Raw genomic sequence first — 26,310 nt, forward strand, 5'->3', positions numbered from 1 at the left:
AAGCTGAGGTCCAAAACAAAAGACCCCCAAAAAACGGTATGGTCTCAAGAACCTTTTCAGACTCCCCATCAGCCTTCCAGGACATAATGGCAGAGAATACGACAAGCTGAAACTGCAGAGGCAGAAATACGTGCACCAATCAGTCCCGCGTATGTAGCTGCCTCTCGTAAATAATCTATCACCCTCTGAATTTGCTCCACTAATGGAAGCAGTTCAGAGGAAGGCCTGCCTGCCAACAAACCCTGAAAATGGTGTTTTTACCAGCATTCTACTGCTTTGTTAACCCACACAGATGCCAAAGCAAGCCTGAAAGGCACATGCTGCCACGAAAATGAATTTAAGGAATAGTAGTTTACTTGGCTAACATTGTAACTGCAGCATCCACACGTGGAAGCATCTACCATTTAGCAAAAACTTCAGTAGGAAAAGGATAAACAGACTGCAGTCACCGAAATACTTGGAACTTGCTATCTGGGGAAGTCCAAGGCTCTGACAACAAATCTTCCAATAGGGAAGAAGCCAGGAAAAAGAAAAAAAAAATCTTTTTTTTTTTTCTTCCCCAAGCAAAAAGAGGAGCTTGTGCAACATGAGGAACCTCATACTTAGCAAAGTGAAGTACCTGACACACAGCTTGTATTAATTCCTCCACACTCTGGCGAACCGAATGAATCTCCTTCAAAACCGAAGGAGCATCCATGTCAGAATTCACCGTTAAATTACCTTCATTCTGGGAACTACAGTCAAAATCTGGCTTATTTTCCTGAAGTTGTGGCGCCATCCTCCTACACTTATGTGAGGAAGACGGTGCAGCAGATTGTAACATCCTCTCTAAGAGGAAGAAACCTAAACCATACCCTGTAGAGAGGATGCAATTCCCTGTACCCAAGCAGGCTGTACAGACTCCACCAGGGAGAAACAGTCAAACCTTGACTTAGCAAACTAGAACCCATGTCAGTTGCTACAGTGCAAGCAGAATCAGAAGATGGAGCGACCACAGCCTGTGACAACACCAACTGAGCAAGTTCAGCCACTGTATTGGAGACCAAACCCAGGCATGTGTTGCCGTATGTAAAGCAGCAGCTGCTGTATTACACAGTATGCTCTTTGAAAGCCGGCAGACTGCGCACAGAGCCTGCGCTCCTGACTGACCTGATGGTAGCTTTACGTGACAGACAGCCCAGGTGAATCTCAACATTGATGTAACACCAGCTTTACCATGCATGGTTTTTCCCCTTCTGACATGTTAACAAATGGGACAAAACACAAACAAAACAGTGTAATAAACAGTGTAAAACACAATTTAAATAACAAGCAGCTCAAAAACTGAACAGAAAGTGAGCCTGCAATACAGCCAATAAAAGTCCCAGAGTAAAAATAAACTTTTGAAAATAACAATCCCCAAATGTTTCTATCAGGACTCAGGACAGAAAAGGGGAGCTATAAAATGGGTGTTTATTCTGGTGTCTGCATACATAATAGTGAGAGACTACCATGGAGGAAGAGTAATAGATTCCCCCAGGGCCCAGCACTGAATTGGTAATATTCAACAACCCAGTGCCTAGCAGGGCTTCACTATCTTAGTGACCCTTGCCTGACCCTGTCTCCTGAGCTAAAAATAGAATCTTTTTTTTTTTTTTTTTTATAGAATGACTGCTCCTAGTAAGAAGCAGCCTACTCAGGGACAAACTGCGATTTTCTATCCCTCTCATCCAGCATTGTGCTGGGAGAGGGTTCACTTACCTTCTGCCACCCCTCCTCACGCAGTGTCTGCAGTCTGTCAGATCAGAAGGACGGATACAGCCTGTGGCGACTGTGCCCGGCTCCTAGGAGGGTATGAAAATGTAGGGAGAGGGAGGCTGACAACAGAGGCACCTCTCACAGCACCTCCGATCCCTACCCTCCATACAGCTCTTGCCGCACACTGCATACTGCATATTCCTGCCATAAAATAATAAAAGTAACAGAAGAGGGCTGCAGAGCAGCCCAGACACAGCCTTTTCACCGAGCACTTAAACTAGACTGGCCTCTAGCAGGAGGTGGCGTATAGAGGGGGTGGAGCCAGAGCTTTGTTTAACTAAAGTTAAAGTGCCAGTGTTAGCCTGTCCCTACTATATACCCTAAACTAGCATAGGCAGCCCCAAAGAGAAACGGCAAAACTCCAGGGCACTTAGTTAAAAAACTGGTGTATACTTCAGTGGGGGGGGATATAGAGTTGGACGAGTTTTTCCTTTTGAATAGTGAACTGCTAAGTGCCCAGCTCCAGCATTGCCCTTTATGTTTGCACTATCCCCCACATGTTGAAAGAAAAATAATTTTAAAACTAATCCACTACTATAGTGAGGTGCCCCAAGGTAAAGTTTATATTCCAAAAATCTGCAAAATATACACACATTTTCTGCACGACTTCAGAATTTTCGCTCATATAGCCTACACTTTTCTAAAAATTTTCAAATTTCATAGGAGCCTAAATATTGACTTTGCATTCAGGTACGTATTAAATAATCAATTGCCAATTTCCCTCATAACCTGGCACAAATTATGGATTATTGCTAAAGTCAAGTTTTTTTTCCACCCGGAGTCTGGCTGCTTCTCTTTATTGCTGTCCTTCTGTAATGGAATATATAGGTATAACTGAGTGGAGCAGTGCATTTTGTTAGCTATACAATTTAAATATAAAATGATATTACTCATTTAAAAAGTTATTTTGTTGGATTGTCTTTAATGCTTCAATCTGAAAGCGGCATAAACAAACAAAAATGTAACAATAGCAGGTCTATACAGCCCAGCAGTAAAATGCATCAATAATCATTCAAACAATTAGAGATGGTGAAAACAAAAATTTAAAGGATTCTCTTTAATCATATTCACACTGGAGACAGAGGGATTGCTTATTAAATAACCATACAAAAATATAAAAGGAGTAGCTGAATGACAAACCACAAAAATAGTCCATATAGATTTATTAGAAAAATAATACAACCCAAAACTATTTACATGTATATCAGTTTTTTTTATATTATTATGTTCATAGAAGAGTTATTGTAACACAACTCAGACTTCACTTTTTGCCAATTGGTTCTTATCAACAACAGTGAACATGACACAAACCCCGGCTGAGATGAACAGATGTATCACTTCATAGAGAAGCTTAGGAGAAAAGACACTCCAAATGAACAAGTGGTAACGAAGAGCGGTGACCAAAAGAATGTAAACGGTGACTGGGAGGGAGCGAATGATTGCGTAGCAGTAACAACCGTGTGCGACAGAAGTTGAAGCCCTGAAAGAGAATAAGATTTGTCAAAGTACATTAGTGTAAGCACTCTACGCAGTCTCTGTACCTTATAGAGAGGTTGTTATTTCTAAAGTTTCATGGAAGAACAAGTACATAATAAACTGAAAATACATTTGTTTGCCGTTTAAAAACACAGTTTGGTTATACATTTTTTTGCACGATTAGCATTTTAAGGAGCCCACAGTCTGCTACAATTGTTACTGTAATCTTCTTTCACAGATTGAAGTAGATAAAAATACAGCTCAAAAAGTCTGAAGTAGCCATGTAAGTGCTCATATTACATTAAATTACGTTTAAGATACGGATGATTTGTCTTACAGTAGTTTATTAAGAACAATGTCCTTAAAAATACAGAAAGTATGTGTTACAAGGCAGGAGCAAAAGGGAGATGAACGGTATATCTTTAGCTCAATGCAGTATAATGTTATTCACTCTAAAAAAAAAAATCAAATACATTTTTTTTATATTATTGCAAATACAAGTGCATCAGACAATGGTCTGTATTAAAGCTTTTTCTTCTTGAAGAAAGTTCCAAACAAGTTTCTTGCAACTAACTCCTTGGGCGGAAATCAATTAGTCGTGAGGTGCCACGGACATTAGTTATTAGAAGCTAATTATTTTGCTATACAAATACTCCTCAAATATTAATTTAAAAAGACCAAAAGAATAAGAGTAGATTGTAAGAATTGCAGCTGATATACAGAAGAAGAGGAATTGCAATGTGCAGTTGATCAATTGTGGAAAGAAGGGACAAATCTTTAAAATCTGGGACTGTACCTGAAAATTAAGAACAGCTGACAACTGTGCATTTCTCTATACTGATCTGTGCAGTATACACTAAAATCAAAGCACACGTCAGCATTAGTAACATGTGTAACAGGCTCATGCAGCTTAACTTGTAAGCAAATCAAATACAACAAAGGGAAATAATGAGCAAGGATAACAAGACAAACTTGTAAAAACACTGATAAAAAAAGACAGCTGTAAAAAAGAGGATTTTTATACTTCTGATAAATCCCTTTCTCTGATTCCACCTGGGGGACACTGCTACCATGTGGTTGTATGACGGAACATGGAGTAGGCACTCCCAGTAGTTAACTTATTTAACTTCCTGCCGACAGGCTATATCCCCAATGCAACCCCCTGCAAACCTCAGTGTGTAATACAAAAGCCGTAAGGAACAGAATTCAAAACACCCGAAGAATAACAATCGCAGAAGAGCAGAATGGAGGGAACACAGTGTCCCCCAGATGGAATCAGAGAAAGGAATTTATCGTAAGTATAAAAATCTTCTTTTCTCCTTCATGCTATCTGAGAGACACTGCTACCATGGGGACGTACCAAAGCAACCCCCTAAGGGAGGGACCTCTCTGACAGTCTGGTCCGCAACACCGTGCGGCTGAAACCGGCGTCCAGGGACGCAAACACATTAAATAAAACCTAGTGAAGGCAAGGACAGAGGACCAGGTGGCCGCCCGGCCGAGCTGCTCTGCTGAGACCCCATTATGCGCAATAATCCCCCACTAAGCGGGTGGAATGGGCGGCAATACAACTAGGCGCAGGCCTTCAGAAGTGACGCAGGCCTGCTTGATTAATGACGTAATCCACCTAACGATGGTCTGCCTAGAAGTCGGCCAACCCTGCTCCGTTGAATCCATTGGTTCAAAGAGGGAACTCTGCAGCATGGTCAGAACCAAGTTTAGGACCCAGGGAGCCGTAGGTGTAACATAAGGGGCTGTATATGCAGGACCCCTTGATGGAAGGTTCGTTCGCACCACTTTACGTAGGTATGCCTCACTCTGTTATAAATGTGGCTGAGGACAGTTTTCTGATTCGCAGCATGGTGTCTACCACTCTGGAGGAGAGCCCTCTGGACCGCCAGAGTTTGGCCTCAAAGACCATGCCATCAAAACCCACAGATGTAGGTGCTGGTAAAGAACCGGGCCCTGCCATAACAGGTCGCCTCAACGGAGCAGAAACCTTCTTGGAACTGCTACCCTGCATTGAAATGTCTGTGGACCCGATGTGTCGGGGCCGATCGTGAACCCTCAGGCTCACCAGGAGCTGCCAAAGGAAGGGGCCCTACAGAAAGTAGCAAGACTAGGGCGCCCCCCCCCCCCCCAGGTTTTCTGAAGAGTTCAAACTTTCATGCCCAGCCATCTTTTGAGGAGAGAGGGGCTAAGGGAGTTAAAGGAACCTTCTCCCGGTCATATTCCAGCAGATGACTTCTGCTAAAGGAAGCAAAGCGACAGCCTGGCTTCAATTTAGTGCCATTATATGAAAACAACAAGAGAGGTCGACCCTAGAACAGCAGCTATGCTGACCCCCTGAATGATCACCCCTCTCCAAGTTCTGGGAGAATGACGCTCCAAGAATTCTGACCCACAGCAGGCATCCCTCTACCCCTGCATTCATAGAGGGGAAGGGCCCAGTTAGGTTGTCGGTTTGTCTGGGAGCCTGGGGTCTGGATGTTTTGTAGAGAATAGGGCTCTACCTCTCTGGAAATGACCTCTGGCCACAGAGGACCTGCCCCAATGGCCTGCCCTCTCACCAATGGACGCCCCCCGAAGGGATTGGTGAAATGACCCAAACTTCGGAACCCTAGGTTTAGGGCTACTCACCGGAAGGAAGGTACTTTAACCTCCCGTGGCCTGAGAGATATTATCTGATTCTGGGCAAAAAAGGGCTGAGCCCAAGTAGGGAAGAGCCTCCAGAGATTTCTTTGACTCTGCATCCCAGGACCTGAGTCAGAGACTCCTACAGGCCACTATTGCCGATGCCGAGATAGATGAGGAAACCGAGGCTGCGTTTTGAGCAGCCTCATACAGGTAACCCGAGGCCTCCTTTAAATGTAGAGCCAGGGGAAGAAGATCTGAATCTTGTAACCCTGCTACCAGCTGGCCCAGGTCACCATTGCCTGGCAACCCACGCTGAAGACAGCATAGGTCTTAGTGAGTCGCCTGCCGTCAGGAAGCTGGATTAAATAAAACTCTTCACCCTGCGTTCAGTGGCGTTAGTGAGTGCCGCAGAACCCAGCACTAGAAGAGTAGTATGGTGGGTCAGCCTGGCTATTGGCATATCCACATTTTAAACCTGTTCCCAGCAGGCCGTTTCTAACACCTGCAGGGGATAAAGGACTGGAAATCTGTGTGGTATAACACCGAACTGACTGCTTCCAAACTGACTCAGCTATCTCTGTAAGTTCCACTGATGCCAGAAAACAGACATGACGTTTCCTGTGCTTAAAGAGACCTAGATCTGACCGAGGTTCCTCTAGATCTAATAGATTCAATGTCTGGCGAACTGCCAGTACAGATCCTTAATGCCCTGACTCCATGAGCGTTCAGCCATATCATTCGAGGGGATCCGAATACTCAAGAAGTTCACCTTCCTCCACCGAAGACTCTTCTGAATCAGAAAGAGCGAGGAGAGGATGAGTAGACCTATGACGTTTGCAGCATCATGCTTGGGTTCTGGGAGTGTCCAGAAACGAATTTAACCAATCCAGGCCTTTAACTAAGGACGTGTACCATGCAGGCTCTCCCTGAGAGGGACCTCTGAAAGAGGAGGTAGTTGACCGACCAAGAAGGCTCAGGTTCACATCCTGCCCTGCTGCTGGTGCCAATGGTGCAGCAGACATGGCTAAAGGGGCGGGAGTCGGGGCTGGGATCTCTGATAGACGGACAAGCATCTGAGTTAGTGCCAACACAGACTGCGCCAGTGAGACCACCCATGCCGATTCCTTCAACTACTGTGGAGTAGAACCCTGGGACTGTTCACCCCCAGCCCCCGCATCACAGTCCGCAGAAACCACCCCCGTGTGACGTCCACTCGGAAGCTTGACTTTACATTTGGAGCAGGTGTAATATTTAGTTCAGGGTGTCTTACCCTTGTCTGACATTGTTATATATCAAGGTAATACTTTCCCCCTATTACCAGCATCCTATCTAGTATAGAAGCAGAAGGTAACATCATCATCATTTATTTATATAGCGCCACTAATTCTGCATCGCTGTACAGAGAACTCATTCACATCAGTCCCTGCCCCATTGGAGCTTACAGTCTAAATTCCCTAATATAGACACACACTCAGACAGACAGACAGAGAGGGAGACAGACAGGGAGAGACTAGGGTCAATTTTGATAGCAGTCAATTAACCTACCAGTATGTTTTTGGCGTGCAGGAGGAAACCAGAGCACCCGGAGGAAACCCACGCAAACACAGAGAGAACATACAAACTCCACACAGCTCAAATAGAAAAAAAAACACCTTTTTTTTTTTATTTTGTTAAGAAAAGAAAAATACCTTTCTAGAGGATACTGTTTTATCTGTGAATTACCCCACAGTACCTCCCAAAAATAATTATCATATATATATTTTAGTGGCAAGAGTCCACTACTGCTGAAGCACGCTGGAACAACTTCTATTTATGCAGCTTTATTGTCAGGATAGAAAAATGTATTTGACACCATACGAATTTCACAGCAATTCTGGAGACCCTATACGCTAGCTAGACTTATACCAGCTCTCTAAGGACCAGCCAGCTTGCCCAGCATTGGTCTTTCTGAACAAATGATACAAGCAAGCTTTTATACATGATAATCCTCCCCCAGCCTTAGCTTGACGGGCAGGTGACACACCCACCTTCCTTTAAAGAGGAAACTCCCATCAGTGGCTCTGTTTGCACTAACAGACAGATATATATATATATATATATATATATATATATATATATATATATATATATATATATATATACGCGCCACACACAAAAATGCGGGGAGTGTCTGGTTGGTGAGAGAAAGGATGCCACACAGAAAAATGTTCTGTCTGAATTACAGCCTTGGCTGCCTCAATTGTATTTCCCTCTTGGGATCATACCAACTGCTGCAGAAAATCGGGGAGAGAATTCTCTCCCCCGGACTGCTCCTTTCCTCTTTGTCAGTCAGAAAATGCTGACCAAAGGCAGGCTTCTCTCTAATAAGCCCGTCGGTCTGCATTTTTTTAAATTATTTTTTTAATATAAATACACAAAAAAAAAAAAGAAAGAAAGAAATGTAGTGAGTAAATCTCAATGTATCAACTTCACTATATTATCTATAGTACACAATATACTTCCCCTTTGCATACAATGCAGCAAGTGTCAGATAGAAAAGCAAAGGAAAAGATACTTAGCTTGCTGCTAACACTAGCAGGCAGGAGAGAGTCTGACTGCAGCCAACGTGTGTTTGGTTTGACTGCAAAGGTTCCTCCGTGCTCAGCAACGGATTGGTGCCTCCAGAAGAAACCAACATGCTGATTGTCACGACTGTGCTGCGTACCTGCTAGCGTTGGCACTACTCGGAGGAAGGTGCGAAATCGAACGTGTCTCTGGTATTCACCAGGGACCCTCGCAAGGAGGTATGGATTCCGCCGCAGGAGACACGCAGGTCGCAGTCTTTCCCCAAGTCAGATAGCTGGCAATAGAAGTACACAAGGAGTATTCGGAGGGATGGTGAGACAAGCCGGGTCGGTAACGTCCAGGAAGCGCAGTACAACAGGGAGATCCAAAAGGGGTAGTCAAAACGGTCCGGGTCAAAGGGTCACAGGCAGGCAGAGGAGTCAATACAAGCAAGGGTACAGGATGCTGGAGGCAGTTAAGTGGACCTGATACTCTGGCACTGAAGGTAGCCAGGAAGTGTCTTATAAAGTGGGAGCAATCAATGGGGAACTGGAGGGCGGCGGCGCTGTCCTCAGCCGCCACCGAGAACCAAGAGTAGCGTAGTCGTGTGGACAGTGGGGTCAGGCGGCCGGAAGTGACGCGTCTGGTTGCCAAGAGACAGCACAGGCGGCCGTCCCGGAGTGATCGCGGGACTGCCACTGATACTGATGAAGGCAGGTGGAGTGCAGTTAACTCCTCCCTGTCCGTCTACCTCTTAAAAAACCCCTGTTCTGCGGGGGCTTCCAGAGTTAAGCCCGCAGTATACTTTCTCTCTCCCCCTAATCGTGTCTTGTGTTCTAAATCCGATCCTCCCCCCTCCCCCACTTGAGGAGGGTACTTGGAACATTCCCAAGATGACACCTGCAAACATGTTGAGTGCCGGCGCTCTATGTCCTACAGAGCAGCCCCGGACCTCAAAATTGATGTGACCGTGGGCCTTTAAGCCACCCATCAGCACAAGCACCAGAACATGCTAGATTCCGGCGCCCTATGACCGACAGAGCAGCATCGATCCTCAGAACAATATGACTGTGGGTTTTACCCGACAGCATCTGTAGGGGATAGAAAAATGCAGTCAGTGAGAGCCTCTGCTGTTCTCACTGTGACTGTTACTACTCAGCTGAAAACTGAGTAGTGTGCTTGTTCCAGCACCACTATTAAAATAAATAATAACTATCAGCTAAACAAAAGCCTATCTTAGCAAGAAGAGTACACCAGAGGTTCCACTCCTCTGGCACTCAAAACACACTGAGGTTTGCAAGAAGTTGCATTGGGGATATAGCCTGTCAGCAGGAAGTTAAATAAGTTAACTATTTGAGTGCCTATTCCATGTTCCCTCATACAAACCCATGATAGCAGTGTCCCACAAATAGGATGAAGGAGAAAGTGGGATTTTTTTGTACTTCTCATCAAATTAATGTTTCCAAGGCTGACGGGGCACACAGACTGTGGGTTATGTTTCATCCCTATGAGGCAGGGGACTGGAAAATACTAAACAAGAAACACAAAACTCCACAGATAAACTAACTTGAACGGCCACTGACACTGAAGAGACAGGCTCCAGATTCCGGGACCTGCCACCGTAGATGGACAGTTGTGATTTAATTACGAAACCCAATGATCTACTCCTGGGGGAAAAAACAAACAAACAAACTTTGCTCAGGAAGCCTACATCCCAGTTGCCCAACCCCAAAATTTAGGCTGCAACAAAACCTTCTGATCACTGAAGGTTTCAAGATGCCTTTCTCATGGACTAAGGGTTCCAAATACCCCTCTGATGATTCAGATAAGCCAGTGCTCATTGTCTATATGGATGGATCCTGAGCTCCAGGACATTTATCGGTAAGATAGACTTCTGATTAGACCAAATAAACTAGGAGGAAAAAAAAGTTTCCATCCCAGCAGGCTGATGTCCGTAGTGACTACCTGACACATTTGAACTGAAAAGGGTTTCTGCACTGTCAGATGTCAATCCACCACCTCAGAAAGGCAACCACCCTGTAATATAGCTGTATGGGACTCAAGATACCCAAGAGACCTGTTCTATGTATGGAGAAGGACTGGAGGAAAAACATGTAGGTTAAAGGGGCTTATTAATACTACAGTAACCAGAATCTGTTGAATACTTGGGGACTAGTCAGAAAGACTTAAATCTGTTACCAGCTTTGGAGTCCATTTGTTAATCTGCAAATTCCACTTTGGAGGTGGTAGTTCAAGCAGCAGTCCATAAAATCAGAGGTACCAAGAACAAATGCCAAGAGTGGGTATATTTTTCCATGTGGTTTGCAATTTCATGATAAACATTTAACACTGAATCACAAGGACTGGATACCTAGCTCCCCTCCTCATAGACATGAATTCCTGGAAATCGGACATGCCCATACTACTAAAGAAAAAGGCAGTCACAAGACTTCTCTGTCGTCTCAACTTGAGACTACAAAATAGAGACTCAATTTTTAGCCGCCAGGCTAGCTAGAGAGCAGAGAAAAATACAAGACACTAGAAAGAGAAGGTAGTGTACAGTTTTAGGACTTATATGTGTCCATCACGAATTAGGGTGGGAGTACAAGAGTGTGTATGTAAAAGATGTGGGACTAGACACCTTCTAAATAGAAGAATTTCTCTTTCAACTTTGCTGCAGTCATGAATTGCAAGAAAGACAGATAAAATGCAGTGCATTCCATTGCAAAATCACTCATCTGGCAAACAAGAACTTCTTGGAGTCCTCCTGGTTGTCAAAGAAGTACAGCCATCCTTTAGTCCACATTGATTGAGACCCTGTGATAACAGACAATGTTTCAGGGGTAAACAGTAGAGTATAACTCCTCCTCAACCTGGGTGGCCAAGAGTCCCCTTGACCTGCTAATGAGACTGGGGCAGAGGTTGGGATGAAAGATCTGTTATGGTGGAAGCAGGCAGGCAGATGGAGTGAATAACATCCTGTTGTGCTCCTTAACACTGTTGAGGCCATTCTTCAATTTGTGTAAAATTAGATAAAAAAAGGAAGAATAAATAAGGGCAAGAGCCATGTACCCACACTCCTATACAGGGCACGAATCCAATTTTGTTTGAAACATAATCCACCTCCTCTGACGTCCTATTGTCAAAGGAGAAAAATGTTTTATGGTTTTAGATTACATAAAAGAATTTTCTATAACATTTAGTAACCTTTCCAACATTCAATGTCTGAAGTACAAAGTTTGCACCTACTAGACAATGTGATCTGTGTTTTTAGATCTCGTGCTATTTTCTGAGCCAAATTCAAATTGCTAGAATTATTTAATTGCACCTGGCCTAACATATTGTACCTACTATGACCTTAGAATATCGTATTAGCTGGAGCCAGCTACCAGATAAAACACTTGAAGCATACAAAGCATAAATCACAGCACAAACCACACCTGTGTGGATGAATCCAAGTTAAAACACACAGCCTGTTAAACTGTGCCGTTTTGTCTCGAAAGTATCATCTGCATCATGCCTATGTGACTTTTGCAATGCCATGCTTGTTTACTGTTAAACTTAATAAATAAATATTAAAAAAAAAAAAAAAAGTTCAAACACAAAATTAACATCTCATCTTGCTTAGAGTCAATGTCCAGTTAACTAATATGTTGGCTACAATGATTAAATCTCAGTGCCTGAGGGGTAATTGTTGGAGCTCTTCAGGGAAGATGTCCGCTCAACTTGCTTATATTTCACAAGCAATAGTGGCTCAGATAATGCCTGTTTAGAAGTTTGTAGAAAATATTTTATCAACACGAGTCAACCTGGACAATAAAAAGATTCTGGAAAGGTATTGAAGACTTTTTCCCCACCACCATCAACATAACACTAAACTATTCAAAGCACACTGGTGTGCAGGCTGCTTTTCATGGACCAATTACATATTAAAACTCTTGTTTTGATAGTGTAGCAATTGCTGTCATATGAATCATTATTAATGTATTAATAGATTTCCAGAATTTTATAAAATTGTATCATTACCTGCTGTTTTTTTCATTCAAGTAACACAACAAGTGCATAGACCAAAGCAGAGGCCCACTGTATGTCACAAACGCAGTGAGGAAAATAGCTGGAATCTCAACATAGTTATCCAGACCAACAAAACCAGCCGATATATCCACAGTACTTATGGTATTTGAATTGCCCTGAAAAAGAAACAAAGCTTCAGTAAATAACACACACAAAACAACTGGGATAAAGTACCAAAAGTTCATAAAAAAAAAAAGTCATAAATCTCTATGGTGAGGTCAGTGCAGAGCAATGGGTGCAATGAGATTTCCAAAGCAGAGGACTTAAAAAGGATGGTGAGAAATAGAGCAAGCTTTACTTTCCACTGTCCAGCCCTGCGACTTGTTAAAATAGTTATACACACTGCACCTGTATCTCTCCATAGAGATCTGCTCAGTTCTTCTGTTAATAACAGAACAGAGGGGATTCAGAATGTTGATATATATAAGCATTTATGCTGGTAGCACCATTTTATCTTTTTGAGGCAGTTTATTTAACATGTATTTTAATTAGTTCTTTGTGCCATGTTGTACTGATGGGTCTGTATACCTTACTGCAATATACATACAAAATGAAGGGGTTATTTACTATTAACCGTTTTCAGCTTTATTTTGCCCTAGTCTTTATTTGCATCTCTTTAGGAACATTTTTTATTATTTATCAAAGATCAATACATTACATTCAAATCATAAAATGTGCAATAAGTCTAAGCAAATCTAGAGATAATACATTAGCGTATAAAGATCTTAAAAGCAACTGTGAACAGTCTGATAAAATACGACTTTACGATAACCTTCACGACTGACCAAATTTAATTGTAAGGAGGGAAAAAGTGGGTCTCAGGGGAAGGAGAGGGTATACCAGATGGAAAGTTCCATGAGGAAGCTATACGGTCATACAAATAAGGAAACAAAATTACGAAAAACAACAAAAACAAACCAAAAAAAAAAAAAGATGTGCGCAGATGCCATATCTTATCAAAGGCAATGGCAAAGTTTTTAAGTATACTTGTAATGTATTCCATGCAATGGATATCCTGTTAATAATAGATTGGATTAAGGGGTGATTTGGTTGTTTCCAGTCTACAGCTAGCTAGTTGCTGTGGGATTGCAGATGGTACTACCAATGGGAGGAGGAAGGACTTGGGATCCATGGAGAAATTTAGTAGCCAGTGTTAAATGTTTAATGTCCAGCCAAAGGTCAGAAAATTTTGAGCCACCCCACCAAATGTGACAAAATGAACCTTGAATCTTCTGAGAGGCAGCCCCTCCAATATCTATCGGAGGTATCTGAGTGTTAGACTGGTAGTACCATCTATATAGCAATTTAGATACCTTTTCTTGAATCCGTACAAAGATTGACCTTAGTAACATAAGGTTTCTTTTTAAATATGTATCGTTAGACAAGATGTAAGGATAAAAATGCATTGAAACTAAAATCTCTACCATTCGGGTTTGTGTTTAATTACACAGAGAATAGCTTTACCTTATTTTCTCAATAACTGTGATTATTGTAAGTTACACAATCAATTCAGGATCTTGTATTCATATGTAGATATATCTACCTTAATAAGATTGATCTATTAGGGCAATAAGGATAATATGTACAATATATCTCCCTTATCTACAGGAGATGTGTCTAATTTTCCGGGCAGGATGAGCGTTATGTTATTGAATAACTGAAGTGGACATCCACTTAGTATCCCTCATTTTATTGCATATATACTAAGCAATCTTCTTGAGGAGTAGTAATTCACATACATTTCAAATCATACTGCTGGGAGCGGCATTTCCTGTTCCATTTTCTGCCGAGGAACTGTTCTCATCATTCTTCCTTATAACCACCACCACAACTTTTCCTGTGCTAATCAAACGAAAAGCATTCTTAGTTTAAGTGTGCCCTATTATTACACCTATTCTAGAAGGTTTCCAAATTTGCCTTGGTTTTAGTTTCAAGTTATTATTCATACCCTGTCTTCAAGACATTTTTTATGTCTTAGTCTTCAACATTTCTCTTACATCCTACTGGTATTGTGCAGTTTGGAACATTCTTTCATACTAATTTTCCTCTACACTAATATGATTTGGCTGCACTGGGATGGTCAAATTAAAAACTTAATTGATTACAAAGTTTGCCATTATTTTTCATTTTGCTCAATGTATGCAGCATAACATACCTGGAAGAAGAAAAAGGCTTGTCCAAACCAATAGTGCATTATAGTTATTTGAGCTGCATCAAATTCCAGTAACTTCCAGATGAACATAGTCAAAATAACCTGGATCAGCAGGCAGAATACCAAGACAACAAGGTTGTGTGGTCTAAATAAAAGTGCTGTTAGCAGAATCAATCCACTGTATACTTCCCATAATCCAACAGCCTTTGCTTTACAATCCATGTAAATAACATGAGATTTCAACAGGTCCTTTATTCCAGTTATAAGAATGCCAAGAACAAATATGTAGACAAAACGAGCTTCAGTGATTCCTCTGTAAAAATCAATAAAATGTAAATGAAAAATAAATATTTAGTGTTAATAATAATTAGCTTCGCACTATACAATATATTACTAGTCTTCTATAAAAATAAGATTTATGCTTATTAGGGCGTTCCTTTAACTTAATAATTTTGTTGAATTTGTGCACTGGCCTTACTGCCTAAGTTGCAAAAGTACTCATGTACAATACATAGAAGTCATTTTGCAAATATTTTACCACGCATTTTCTGTTAGAAACAGTCTTTTAGAATCACTCCTCTTTTAGCTTGGCTTATATAATTTCCAAAACTATTTGAACTGTAGGTGAATGGGTGCACAAGACCTGCTACTAGCCATATATCCTACGTCACTACGGTTTCAGATACCCAGCTCCAACAGCATTCCTTATTGGAATCACCAATTATGTTGGGTAAATGATTTGGCTGCGGGCATGACCTGCATACCAGTTTCCCTGCAGTCCAAGAAAAACTACTGCAAACAGAAATGGAGATGAGAAAATGAAATAGCATTAAACTAGTAAGAATGCTTCTACAAAACATGTTTTTCAATGTGTGATTAGTCAGTGTAATATTCCATTTAAAGAAAAAAGTTTTAAAAGTCATCATTGGCATATACTTACTTTGTGATTTCTTTAGTATTTTGTTGCCATGGATACAATACATGTCCTATGGCGGCTCTGTAACAGTACACACCCAGCAGTCCAAACATCAATGCTACTTTAGACACTAAAGAGCATTTTCCTTGAATTAAAATAAATATCATGACTAAAGAAACAGCTACCAAAAATGATAGTTCAGCCTTATGTTCAGTGCTGTAAAAAAAAAAAAGTTTACATAGATTAATGGTAAAAATGTCAGTATAACAGTATTTAAACACAGTTTATTAGAATAAGAATATGTATGATGCTACTTATACTCAATAAGACATCAACTAGGAAAAACAGTGTTCATACAAATACGGTTCTTAAGTGTTCATATGGTAGAAATAGATATGGCTCTTACAAAAACATGATATTTTGGGACTGTGTACCAGTATAACTGTGGCTATATACATTTGGTGATAAATGTCTGTTATTTCCACATTCGGCTGTATGATCATATAAAAGTCTGCAAAAGGCTACTCTACTACATAGGCCCATATCAGATACTAACAAACACACAATGGCACTGGTGAGCCATATACTTACACTGCCAAATGCGCATTAGCAGCAAACTGGAAGCAACCAGAACCCCCTGCACTACCTGAAGTTATTAACAGAGTATGGCATACTTACTGTTGTGAACACATTAATGACCGCCCCAACAAATTTCGAGCAATCTGGAACGGACCAACCAAGATCCGATTAGTGCAAAAACTGACGTTTACAATATCAGTTACGCGCCACATGTGGAGTACCTACTGTACGTCTAGATGCCAGGCCAGACATCCATCTTCCTTCCCCCTATCACCATACCATTATGCTTTTTTTTCCTCCTCTTTCCTTCCCCCTTCGCTGGAGACTTCCCCCTCCCCTCCTTCCCTGCTTTCCAGTACCATGTCCTTACTTTTACTGTCACTGTTCATACTGATTTTTTGTAATCGTGCTAAATTTGTTGTTTGCTCAATGTAATTTATTCTACATACTGTTTAAAGATTGAAAACTTCCCTAATAAAATATGTTAAAAAAAAAAGTCTGCAAAAGGCATAGTTATTCCTTATAAAAACATGAGTGATAATTCTGACAGAGGAAACATGTTTGCATTTTTTTTTTATATCACGAAGATATGTTTTTTTTTTAAAATGAAAAAATATGTTGAGCTGTATGATGTGTAGGATATTGGTGACTCTGAACAGCTGGTTTATGTGAGGGGGGCACAGCAAGTGCAGCAGTGGTGAATATACAGGTGAAGACTACTGCTGTGTGTGGTGGATGATGTAAATGAGAGAGTGAGGAATAAAGCAGAGGAAATGAGGTATAAACTGTGTATGGATATTTGTGAAATTAAGTCACATAAGTTCATACCTTTGGCACTTAGTGATATCAATTCTTTATTTCCATTATTTATAGAAACACTGCTTTACTGCAATACGTATAATTCTGCTCAATTAATTAAAAATGTGGTGGACTGAAGTGAATAACTAGGTATGTAATGAAGGAGATATGTATCCAAATGTATCCCTGCAATGTGTAGACAACGCCACTTCCCAACATGGCACTTGTTTCAAAATATCTCCCAACTCAACCCCTCCACTCTGCCCAAGATTTTGCTTCTCATCCAACTCATTACGGGACGTTTTTGAGGGTTGCTGAACCCACTCTCTGGGACTCCCTCATGCAACTTTCCCTTGCCTCCAAACCTTGAAGTGCTCCCTGAAAACACATCTCTTTAGACAAATTTACCAAATTCCTGAACCACGTTATAAACCTTCCTAGTCTCTTCATCCAAATTAACACTAGCTTACATTTATTTATTATTTATTATTCTATAGTCAAACAACCCTTTGACCCCTGACTGGTTCACATAACCCCACTAAGCACTTTTTCCCCCAATGTAATCTGGTCGCACAGATATGCATTATTCAGCACTTGACCTCATGTATCAAACTTTTATTTCCTTATAGACTGTAAGCTTTCAAACATGGCCCTCTGACCTCTGTTAATACCCAGTTTTGTTTCATTAATCAGTTGTAAAGTGCTATAGAATATGCTGGCGTTATATAAATAAATAAATAACAACAACACTAATGTACTCATACCTCTGGTGCTACACCAGATTAAAAGTATAGCAGTGTGAAGTTATATGCGTATCTCAACTATCTAGCCCACTACAGTTAGAGCTGTTTTAACATCCCTCTTAGGTCTAGGCTTAATACCCATGTTCTGCAGGGATAAAACTTGTCACAGGACGTGCCAGTGCTACACTTATATTCATGATCTTGGATCAGCAATACAATTGGGTTGAGCCTTGTATTGCCTTTTAACTCATTTTCAAAAAAGATAAAATTACACAATTATGAGACAAAAGAACAATGTATATTCCTATCCAGAAATTCTCCACCGTACCAAAAGTTATAGCAGCAGCAGGGACACAATCTACTGCAGAACCATGATTCACATTCTGCCACACTGCAACCAAGTTATGAACAGAATGTCCGTTTGTGTGGCCTAAGTGCGTATCTGCATGGACATATATTGGCTAATTCTACCATCCCCGCAATGAAGAATTGGTGGTGGTTTTACACTCTAAAGCGGCGGTTCCCAAAGTGTGCGCCACGGCTCACAGGGGTGCCGCGGGCCAGCCAGGGAAAAAACAAAACAAAAACTTACAAATTCCCCGGGACACAGCATCCTCCTCCAGTGAGAGAGGAGGATGCTGGGTCCCGGCGTCCGGCGGATTTGTACATTGACAAGCTGCATGAGAGAGGAGGATGCTGGTCCCGGCGCCCGGCAGATTTGTAAGTTTTTGTTTTGTTGTTTTTTCCCTGGCTGGCCCGCGGCATCCCTGTGGTAGAGGTCAGAGGAGGGGGCAGCGTGTCTGGATGCAGAGGGGGCAGCGTGTCTGGATGCAGAGGGGGCATTTTTGCATACAACTAAATAAGTATTTCTGTCCTGACCTAAATACTTATTACATTTTTTTGACCCAACTACTTCTAAAACAGGACTGCTCGGTAATTATTTTGGAGGGGTGCCTTGAAAAAATGATGGAGACTCTAAGGGTGCCGCGAACTGCAAAAGTTTGGGAACCACTGCTCTAAAGACATATGTGTTACTGTCAGGAGACATTTATTTCTGTGAGCTAATCAAGTACAAATAGTATAAACTTGCTATTTATCATATAGGAAAAATGGAAGAGGGTAAGTGAACTGGAAGGAAAAAGAAAAAATCCTTACCTTGTCAACCAGTGTCCAAAATCTGGTCGGTGTATCCACTGAATTCCTGTCTGATTTAGGGGTCGCAATAATCGACAACATATAAGGATAAGGCCAGGACTTGATAATGCAATCCATTTTTCATTGTCTCTAATAAAACGAGTTATAATTGGCAACTTTTCCTCTCTTAACTCCTTTTTATGTGTATCATAAATCTCATTTATGTATACATCTTCCTGTTTTTCATGGTCGAAAACTGTAGTATTTGCTTGATTTCCTTTTTTCACAAGAAAGTATTTCCTACACATTTCTTGGGATAGAGCCAGACACAAAGTGCTGACAAGAAAATACCAGGTTTGATGTTCTTCCTCAATGAAGCTACTTGCTCCCATGCTTAAAACATGACCCAGAGTCCCCACCAATAGGAGAAGGTCTAGCTCTGACCATGTTGAATTGCTGGAGTTTGGTTTCTGAAAAACATACTAACAGTGAGCATGCCATAATATCAGGATTACAGAATATTATTAAAACGACAAAACAATTTTAATGATGTGTTCTCATTGTTGGTTGTGTGTAAAGCAGCAAGTGGGAAACACATATAATCTGTACCAACTTGTCACCAATATATGGATACACAATCATTCTGTTTCAAATTTAGGATGCCAGTTCTTGTGTAGGTCCTTACACGCAGCTTAAATTATCAAAAAGCTAAATTCACATAGACATGTAGACTGTAAACAGAAATAAAACACACAAAGCCTCCACTTTCGTACATACTTGGACAAAGCAAACAATCTATTTTAGGCACACAGAAGCTCATCATCCAGTACTATCAGGGCCTACAGCAAAGTTACTACACTCAGATATTGAAGTCAGAGCACCGATAGTCTGGAAACTCATTGGAATTATACAATTTATGTTGATCTTTAGGTTATATGTACTGTGATTGTGGGTTTTCTATATTATAAACAGCGTTGGTACAGAGAGTTTAGTATGGTTACTTGTAGGCTATTTAAATGTTAAAACGACTGGAGTAGGTGTGGTCTAAATAGCGGAATAGAAAGTGCAGATGAAAATTACAATAACATATGTAATATGCCTTAATTCCTACAACGGCAAGTCTCCACAAAATAACAAACAATGCAGAGCCGTAACTTAGAATTCTAGCGCCTGGGGCGAGAAAGACAAATGCCGCCCCCCTAGCCCTCAATTTTAACCAAATGAACCTAAAATATTCCTAAATTGCGCCCCCCTTCAGCGTTGCGCCCTGGGCGGTCGCCCCTGTCGTACAGCCCTAGTTACGGCCCTGAAACAATGTTCTAATAACATTAATGATGCCAAGAAACAACACTGTGATTTTGAGTTCGGAAACCCATAATTATGCATGCAACCCTGCATCCCCCCACAAGTGACACATTAAAATATTGCGCTTATTTGAATGGGCAGCAAAAAAGTGTTAAAGACATCTCATTCCAAAACATTAGCAGAGGCAGTATATTAAGGATGACATTGCCAGTTGCAAATCAGTGGGCAGATTCATATACCCAAAATAGAAGTTTATCTGGAAATATACATACAGTTGTCAAATTTCAGTAATAGTGCACAAAAATTAGAGAAGAAAAACATAGTATTTGAATCATAACCTATAATATGCATTCCTTCATCTGTGCCAATGACAATCTTCAGTATAAAATGATATGAGATTTTATACTTATGTTAAAACCTTTACTGTTAGGGCGTGGGGGACACTGGACCATGGGGAATAGAGCCTCCTTCAGGACATGGGCACTTTAAATAATTCTAACAATTAAATGCTCCTCCCTCTTATACCTCCCCATCATGCAGGGAAGTCAGTCATTTTACTAACAAAGTCCCACAGGACAGAACCAGAAGCAATCAATGAGAGAAACAACTTCATCCCTGAAAAAGAAACATTTAACTTTGGTAAACTTCCTTTCCAGGATAACTAGAGCGTAATTGGGTGGCGCTCAGTGTCCCTTATGGACTAAGAGAAAACGATTTAACGCAAGTATAAAATCTCATTTTCTCTGCCATCCACTGGGGGACACTGGACCATGGAGACATACCAAAGCTACTCCCTTCTGGTGGGTGCTTTCACAAAGTTGTAGTGCACAGCACCCTATACTCAAACCTAACGTCCTTAGACTTATAAAGGTATGTATGAAGCCCCACGTGGCTGCCCAACCAAACTGTTTGGCCGATGCCCCATGCTGCGCCAACTACAAGGCGCTCATGGATTACACCATTAAAGCCAGCTTTGCTAATCTCTGCCATGACCGGATTCGCCAGTCTGGGACCACAACTGCACCTGGACTCCTTCCTGTTTTACCCTTTTAGAGTACGAGAAGCATTGTCCTTTAGAGGGAAGGAGTAATAACTCTATTGCAATAGGCTTCAATAATTATTTGTATTTCCCTGATGATAATGTATGCCACTGCAGTGTCTTTGTCTAATTGAATCTGTATGGGATTTCCCCGTGACAGAAGGTAACCCGTTTAGCATTGGTCTTAATTCTAGAACACTTATTGGAAGCTCTGCATGAACAGACAGTGAAAGGAGACAGCCTCTCAGCACTAGGGGCAAGCATCGGTTGTCCCAACTGTCAAGGGCCTGTCCCCTGGCTCATAGGAGCAGCGTCCATCTGTGTATTGAGGATCTGACACGGCCATGAGCTATGCACCCACACCCCCCCCCCCCCCCAACTGATTTTTTTTGCAGAGAATTAGCAAGGAAAGAAACATTTATTTCTTTTCAGACAGCGTCCTGCAGACTCTGCTGACTACCCACTGTCCTAGATGTATCGTACCATGCCGTCTTGTTGAGTCCTTGTCAAAAACAAGGAATTCTCTTTGTTGGATTGCTCTGCAACCTCACACTCTTTGTGGGAAGAGCACTCAGAAAACAACACTCTCCAGGACCGGACTAGGATGGGACTGTTTTTTCCGCAGCAAAGAACACAATATTGAAAAGTGAACCAGGTATCAATAGACAATAAACCTCAGCAGAATCTGAGTAGAAATATACCACACAATCCCAATGCAATTCCACTCTAGTCAGCAGTAATTATCTGCTGCCGTAGAGACAGAGGATAGTAAATCAGTCGGGGGAGGGGGTTCATAGCTCATGGCAGTGTCCGATCTTCAATACACACCTGAAATTAATCAGGGAGGGGAGGGGTGTGCATGATGCTGCTTGGGCCTGCACCTCCCCCTCCTCCAGGACTCAGTCATGTACCTCTCTTAATCCCCATGGTAAGGAAAAGAGAAGATAGTGACTGGTTTAGATTGATCTTTAGAACACAGCTGAAATCAATCATGGTGGAGGTAAATGATATGGTGTAGGGGTCTTTTTTACACCTCCCCCCAAGGGACCAGCACATCAGCAGCCAGCGTCCTAGAAGACAGCCCCCTGTACTGCGACTGTGCCCAGTGCGAGCCTACCATTGATGAGGTGGCCCCACCTGACCCTTCTTCCCAAGTGGAACCATGGCTCTGCAGCGGCCTTGTTTAGCAGGCTCCAGGCCCCACCAGACAGTAGCTGACCGTCTTTTTAACATCCCCTTCCCGGTGTTGGGGAGGAGGATTTACCTTGCTGCTCTCCCGATGCAATCTGGTGCTGCTCTACCTACCCGATGGTGCGGTGACAGCACCGGGCCCCCAGCTACAACCTGTGGCGGAAGAGGAGAGACATCCCACGTCGGGGAGTGGGGTTGCGGCAGACTATGCCTACATGACACTTCTTCAACGCTCCCATTTGCAGACAGCCCTACAAGACTGCCTGCCCTTAAAAACTCAAATAAAAACAGGCTGCCGTGGCAGCCCAGCAAAAAAACACCCTGTGCCGAGGGCACTCTAACAAAAAAAAAAAAAACTGACTGAGGGAGGAGCATTTAATTGTTAGAATTATTTAAGGTGTCAAGCCCTGAAGGAGGCTCTATACCCCATTGTCCAGTGTCCCCCAGTGGATAACAGGGAAAACTAATTCAGCAATAAAACAAAATGTATGATATGAAAAGTGGACAGTTATTTACTTGTGTTCTACGCACCTCATTGAATGGTTTATTTTTCAAAATCAGTTTTCCAAGAATTGATAAAAGAATGCAGAGAAGTGCAGAAATGAGTACCATAATCCCAATTGCCGTCACCCATGATATGCTACAGAAAAAGCACACGTTTTCAGTTGATGTGCATACAATGACATGGACTGCAGCAAGCATGAGACATGTCAAGTAAAAGAACAGTGAGAAGAGCGGTGCGGCAAGAGGCAAATTGAACTCAGCTTTGCTACTTAGAGTGTTCGGAACACTGAGCACAAGCAGGAAGAAGATCTGCAGGAAAAAAAGAATACAACAACAAAGAACTTTATAAATTTATGCAACTTATACAATACAGAATACAAATGTGACCACACTAGCATATAAACTGTTTAAAATAGGGATAGCTGGAGCTACAGTCACAAGCAAAACCTGACTTTTAAAAGAAACGGGAGGTACCATATCTTACCAAACCTGGTCCATTTCATGGATGGCGATACTTATCTCATTATAAAAGTGTCACTTCTCACTAGTAAAATGATACTTGAATGTCCACTTAGTTAGCAGCAATGCATAGTGGAGAACACTTCTTCGAGATTCCCCAGCCTGTTGCAGCAGAGGAATGAAAACCTGTACAATCCTCAGATACCCCACAGCTTCTGCATAAGACTGCATCTGTTGCAAAGTATAAATGTGCTTCCTTGATCAAGTCTACAAATTTAAAATAACCACCTCTTACAGTTGAGTTTTGATTAATCTCTAAACTAGAGAGACATATCACCCTCAACCCCTAAATAAACATCTATGTGAATTTTTTTTTTAACTTATTAAACGGGGTATAAGGGGTGCGAGAAAAAAAAAAAAAAAGAAAGGGACAGGAGAACATAAGGCATTCCAACATTCACTCTGTCACAAGAACAGATAACTAACAATAGGCAAGTAAACAATCTTGATCAACTACAAGATGAAAGATGATCAGGGAGAAACATAAACATATAAGAAAATATATGAAACTACAGCTACCAACAGCAATTATGGCAGAGGCCTTGTTGATACAAGGGGAAAGCATAAATGATCTAAAAGTCATTTGTTTAATGATGGTCTAACACTTCTGTGCTAAAACATCTCTAACTTCTAATGACCATCACTCGTGAGAAATTAAAAGGGTTCATCAAAGCTGGTACAGTTTGCAGTAGGAAAGCTATTTTCTGTCTGGATGCTAATTACTGTTGAGGAAATTCAAAATCACTTAATACTGTATTAGAACATTATTGTGGTTATTTATTTTTTTTCAAGATTTTAAACATGAGATATGATCAACCAATTCACCAACCTCCCTTATATGCTATTTGTTAGATCAGCCCTCAATTGACCCCTATTTATTTACAATGTCCACTTTTAATTTTTAGCCACTAGACATGAAAAAAAGTACAGGAGACTCTAATATGTATGCCCGATTACTAGCACCAATAGATTGTAAGCTAGATCGAACAAAACAAAATCCAACTATATCCTATGTATATGGATCAGTTAGAGATGCCTAACAGAATATGATCTCTCCTGCTTCTCCCTGGGCTATACTTCACAAAGGAGTTTTTCTGTAATGGGACCATTTCATGGCAAATGACTGCCGTTTAACAATGCAGAATGATCCGGTGGTCAGTGTGGGTGCAGCAACCACAAGCTAAGTTAATCACACTGATGCAAGTTCTCTGTACAGCTCTGCGGAATTAGTGGCGCTATATAAATAAAGGATAATGATGAAATGGTGTGGCTCTATAACCAAACAATGGACCTCAGGCTGTCATGACAGCAAGCCTCAAGTGATAACACTGTGTGCCCTAGCTTGCTTTACAACTGATTGTTTCAATCACCCCAAGTCCTACACTTAGTTTTAGTCTCACCATTGTATTGTACACTATAGTACAGAGCTCTTTCTCCAAAACTGTAACAATTTACATTTAGCAGCATTAAATTTCATCATTTGTCCTTTCCTCAAGCAAAAAGTATCCTGCATGAAGTAATCCATCAATTTCAGGCCCCAAAATTGTTCCCTGCAGTATCCTTCAATAGTCAACATGAATTCTAGTAAGAAAAGGAAGACCTTCTGCCCCTTATCTCCCATAATGGAAACCTTACTTCAAACATCCTCAGATCTAATAATCTTCTGAATTGGTTTCCATATATTATTGAGATTGTTAGCAACAGTCACATAATCATACATTTCAGGGTGTACAATTATATAAATGTACTAATTGGTAACAAAGATTTTTTTCTGGCTGTAGCTTATGTTTTAAACTATCCTCTCATCCTACAGATTACACACAAGATCTGTAGTTTTTCTGATCCAAAGTGCTCAATTCTACCAATACCACCAAATTCCCTTTCAGTAGAGAAAACACTAATAACATTTAAATGACAGAGCTCACAGTGTTGGGAGCATATCAGTGACATAAAACTTACCTCTAGGGTTATGATGGCTCCAACAGTCATTGAGTAGATATCATACTCTGCCACTTGTTTGCTTAAGGAAGAGCTTAACTTCTTCAATGCTTCTAAATACTGCTTGAGAAGTTTTCTGCCAAGGTTAGTGAGGACTTCTGAAGTGTTTCCTTCCAGGTACAACTTAACCCAATTTGCATGAGATTTTTCAGCATTCTTAAATTGCTCTACACCATCATCTTAAAAAAAAAAAAGAAATAAAAAGAATTGCTAGAAATAAATGTAAAAAATTCTATCATAGTAGCGAAATTCAACTTGTCTGCTATCAGCTTTTTCAGCACACAGACACCCCCGCCTCCCCTTAAGTCAGGTTAAAACAAAGCACTCTGGATAATTGCAATAATATGTGCCAATAGTGAAGATTAGATGAAGAAGAAGCTACTTGGGTCTTTGGTCCATCACTGATGGATAGTTATGGACAGGCCAGTGAGGGGGAGGATTGGTCAATGCTACCCTCATTCACCTATCCATCCTATTGTTTACACTTCCTAGCATTTCCTTAGCCTATTAACCCCATTCCTCCCTTTCTTCTTCTGCTTGCTAAGGTAATCTAACCACTAACCCTGCAGTAATGTTATGAGTATCATTCATTTTCATCTGCATCTTACTACTACCCTGTTCTAATGTCAGGGGCAGCTTACTCCTTCCCAGACAGGTTCTCTTCTTTAACTAATGGTCAGAGATCCCTGCTTTTCAACTTAAAACAGTAAATGTGGCAGCACCAGGATGCAGATTTACAGCATTCACTAGAGTCTCACCACGTTTACTATTGGAGAGAAGAATTTCGTGCAAGCAAGTACACAGTTCTCTCCATACCAGTGGGAATGAAATTGCCAGTGTAACTGGACAGTGAAGTGGCAGCAAGGAAGGCAGCTCAGTTGTAAAACTGAACTACGGAAAAGTG

The 26,310-nt window shown here is 41.3% G+C and overlaps 1 protein-coding gene across 2 annotated transcripts in view; it reads right to left on the reverse strand.

Annotated features, from left to right (window-relative positions):
- Nucleotides 1–2,839: 2,839 nt before the first annotated feature.
- The window catches only part of PIGG (phosphatidylinositol glycan anchor biosynthesis class G (EMM blood group)), a 47,996-nt gene continuing 24,525 nt past the window's right edge, over nucleotides 2,840–26,310 (reverse strand). Inside the window, exons 7-13 of one of the 2 annotated variants that reach the window (XM_075205356.1) lie at nucleotides 25,368–25,585; nucleotides 22,917–23,198; nucleotides 18,872–19,320; nucleotides 15,621–15,812; nucleotides 14,684–14,993; nucleotides 12,481–12,644; nucleotides 2,840–3,277 (exon numbers count right to left, since the gene is read on the reverse strand). In XM_075205356.1, coding sequence (XP_075061457.1) covers nucleotides 3,052–3,277; nucleotides 12,481–12,644; nucleotides 14,684–14,993; nucleotides 15,621–15,812; nucleotides 18,872–19,320; nucleotides 22,917–23,198; nucleotides 25,368–25,585 — 1,841 coding nt within the window. In that variant the 3' untranslated portion in view covers nucleotides 2,840–3,051. The remainder of the gene's footprint in view (nucleotides 3,278–12,480; nucleotides 12,645–14,683; nucleotides 14,994–15,620; nucleotides 15,813–18,871; nucleotides 19,321–22,916; nucleotides 23,199–25,367; nucleotides 25,586–26,310) is intronic. The other variant, XM_075205358.1, reaches the window with a different exon arrangement.

Source organism: Mixophyes fleayi, chromosome 1 (genome assembly GCF_038048845.1).
Source record: "Mixophyes fleayi isolate aMixFle1 chromosome 1, aMixFle1.hap1, whole genome shotgun sequence".
In the NCBI taxonomy this organism is placed as follows: Eukaryota; Metazoa; Chordata; class Amphibia; order Anura; family Limnodynastidae; genus Mixophyes; species Mixophyes fleayi.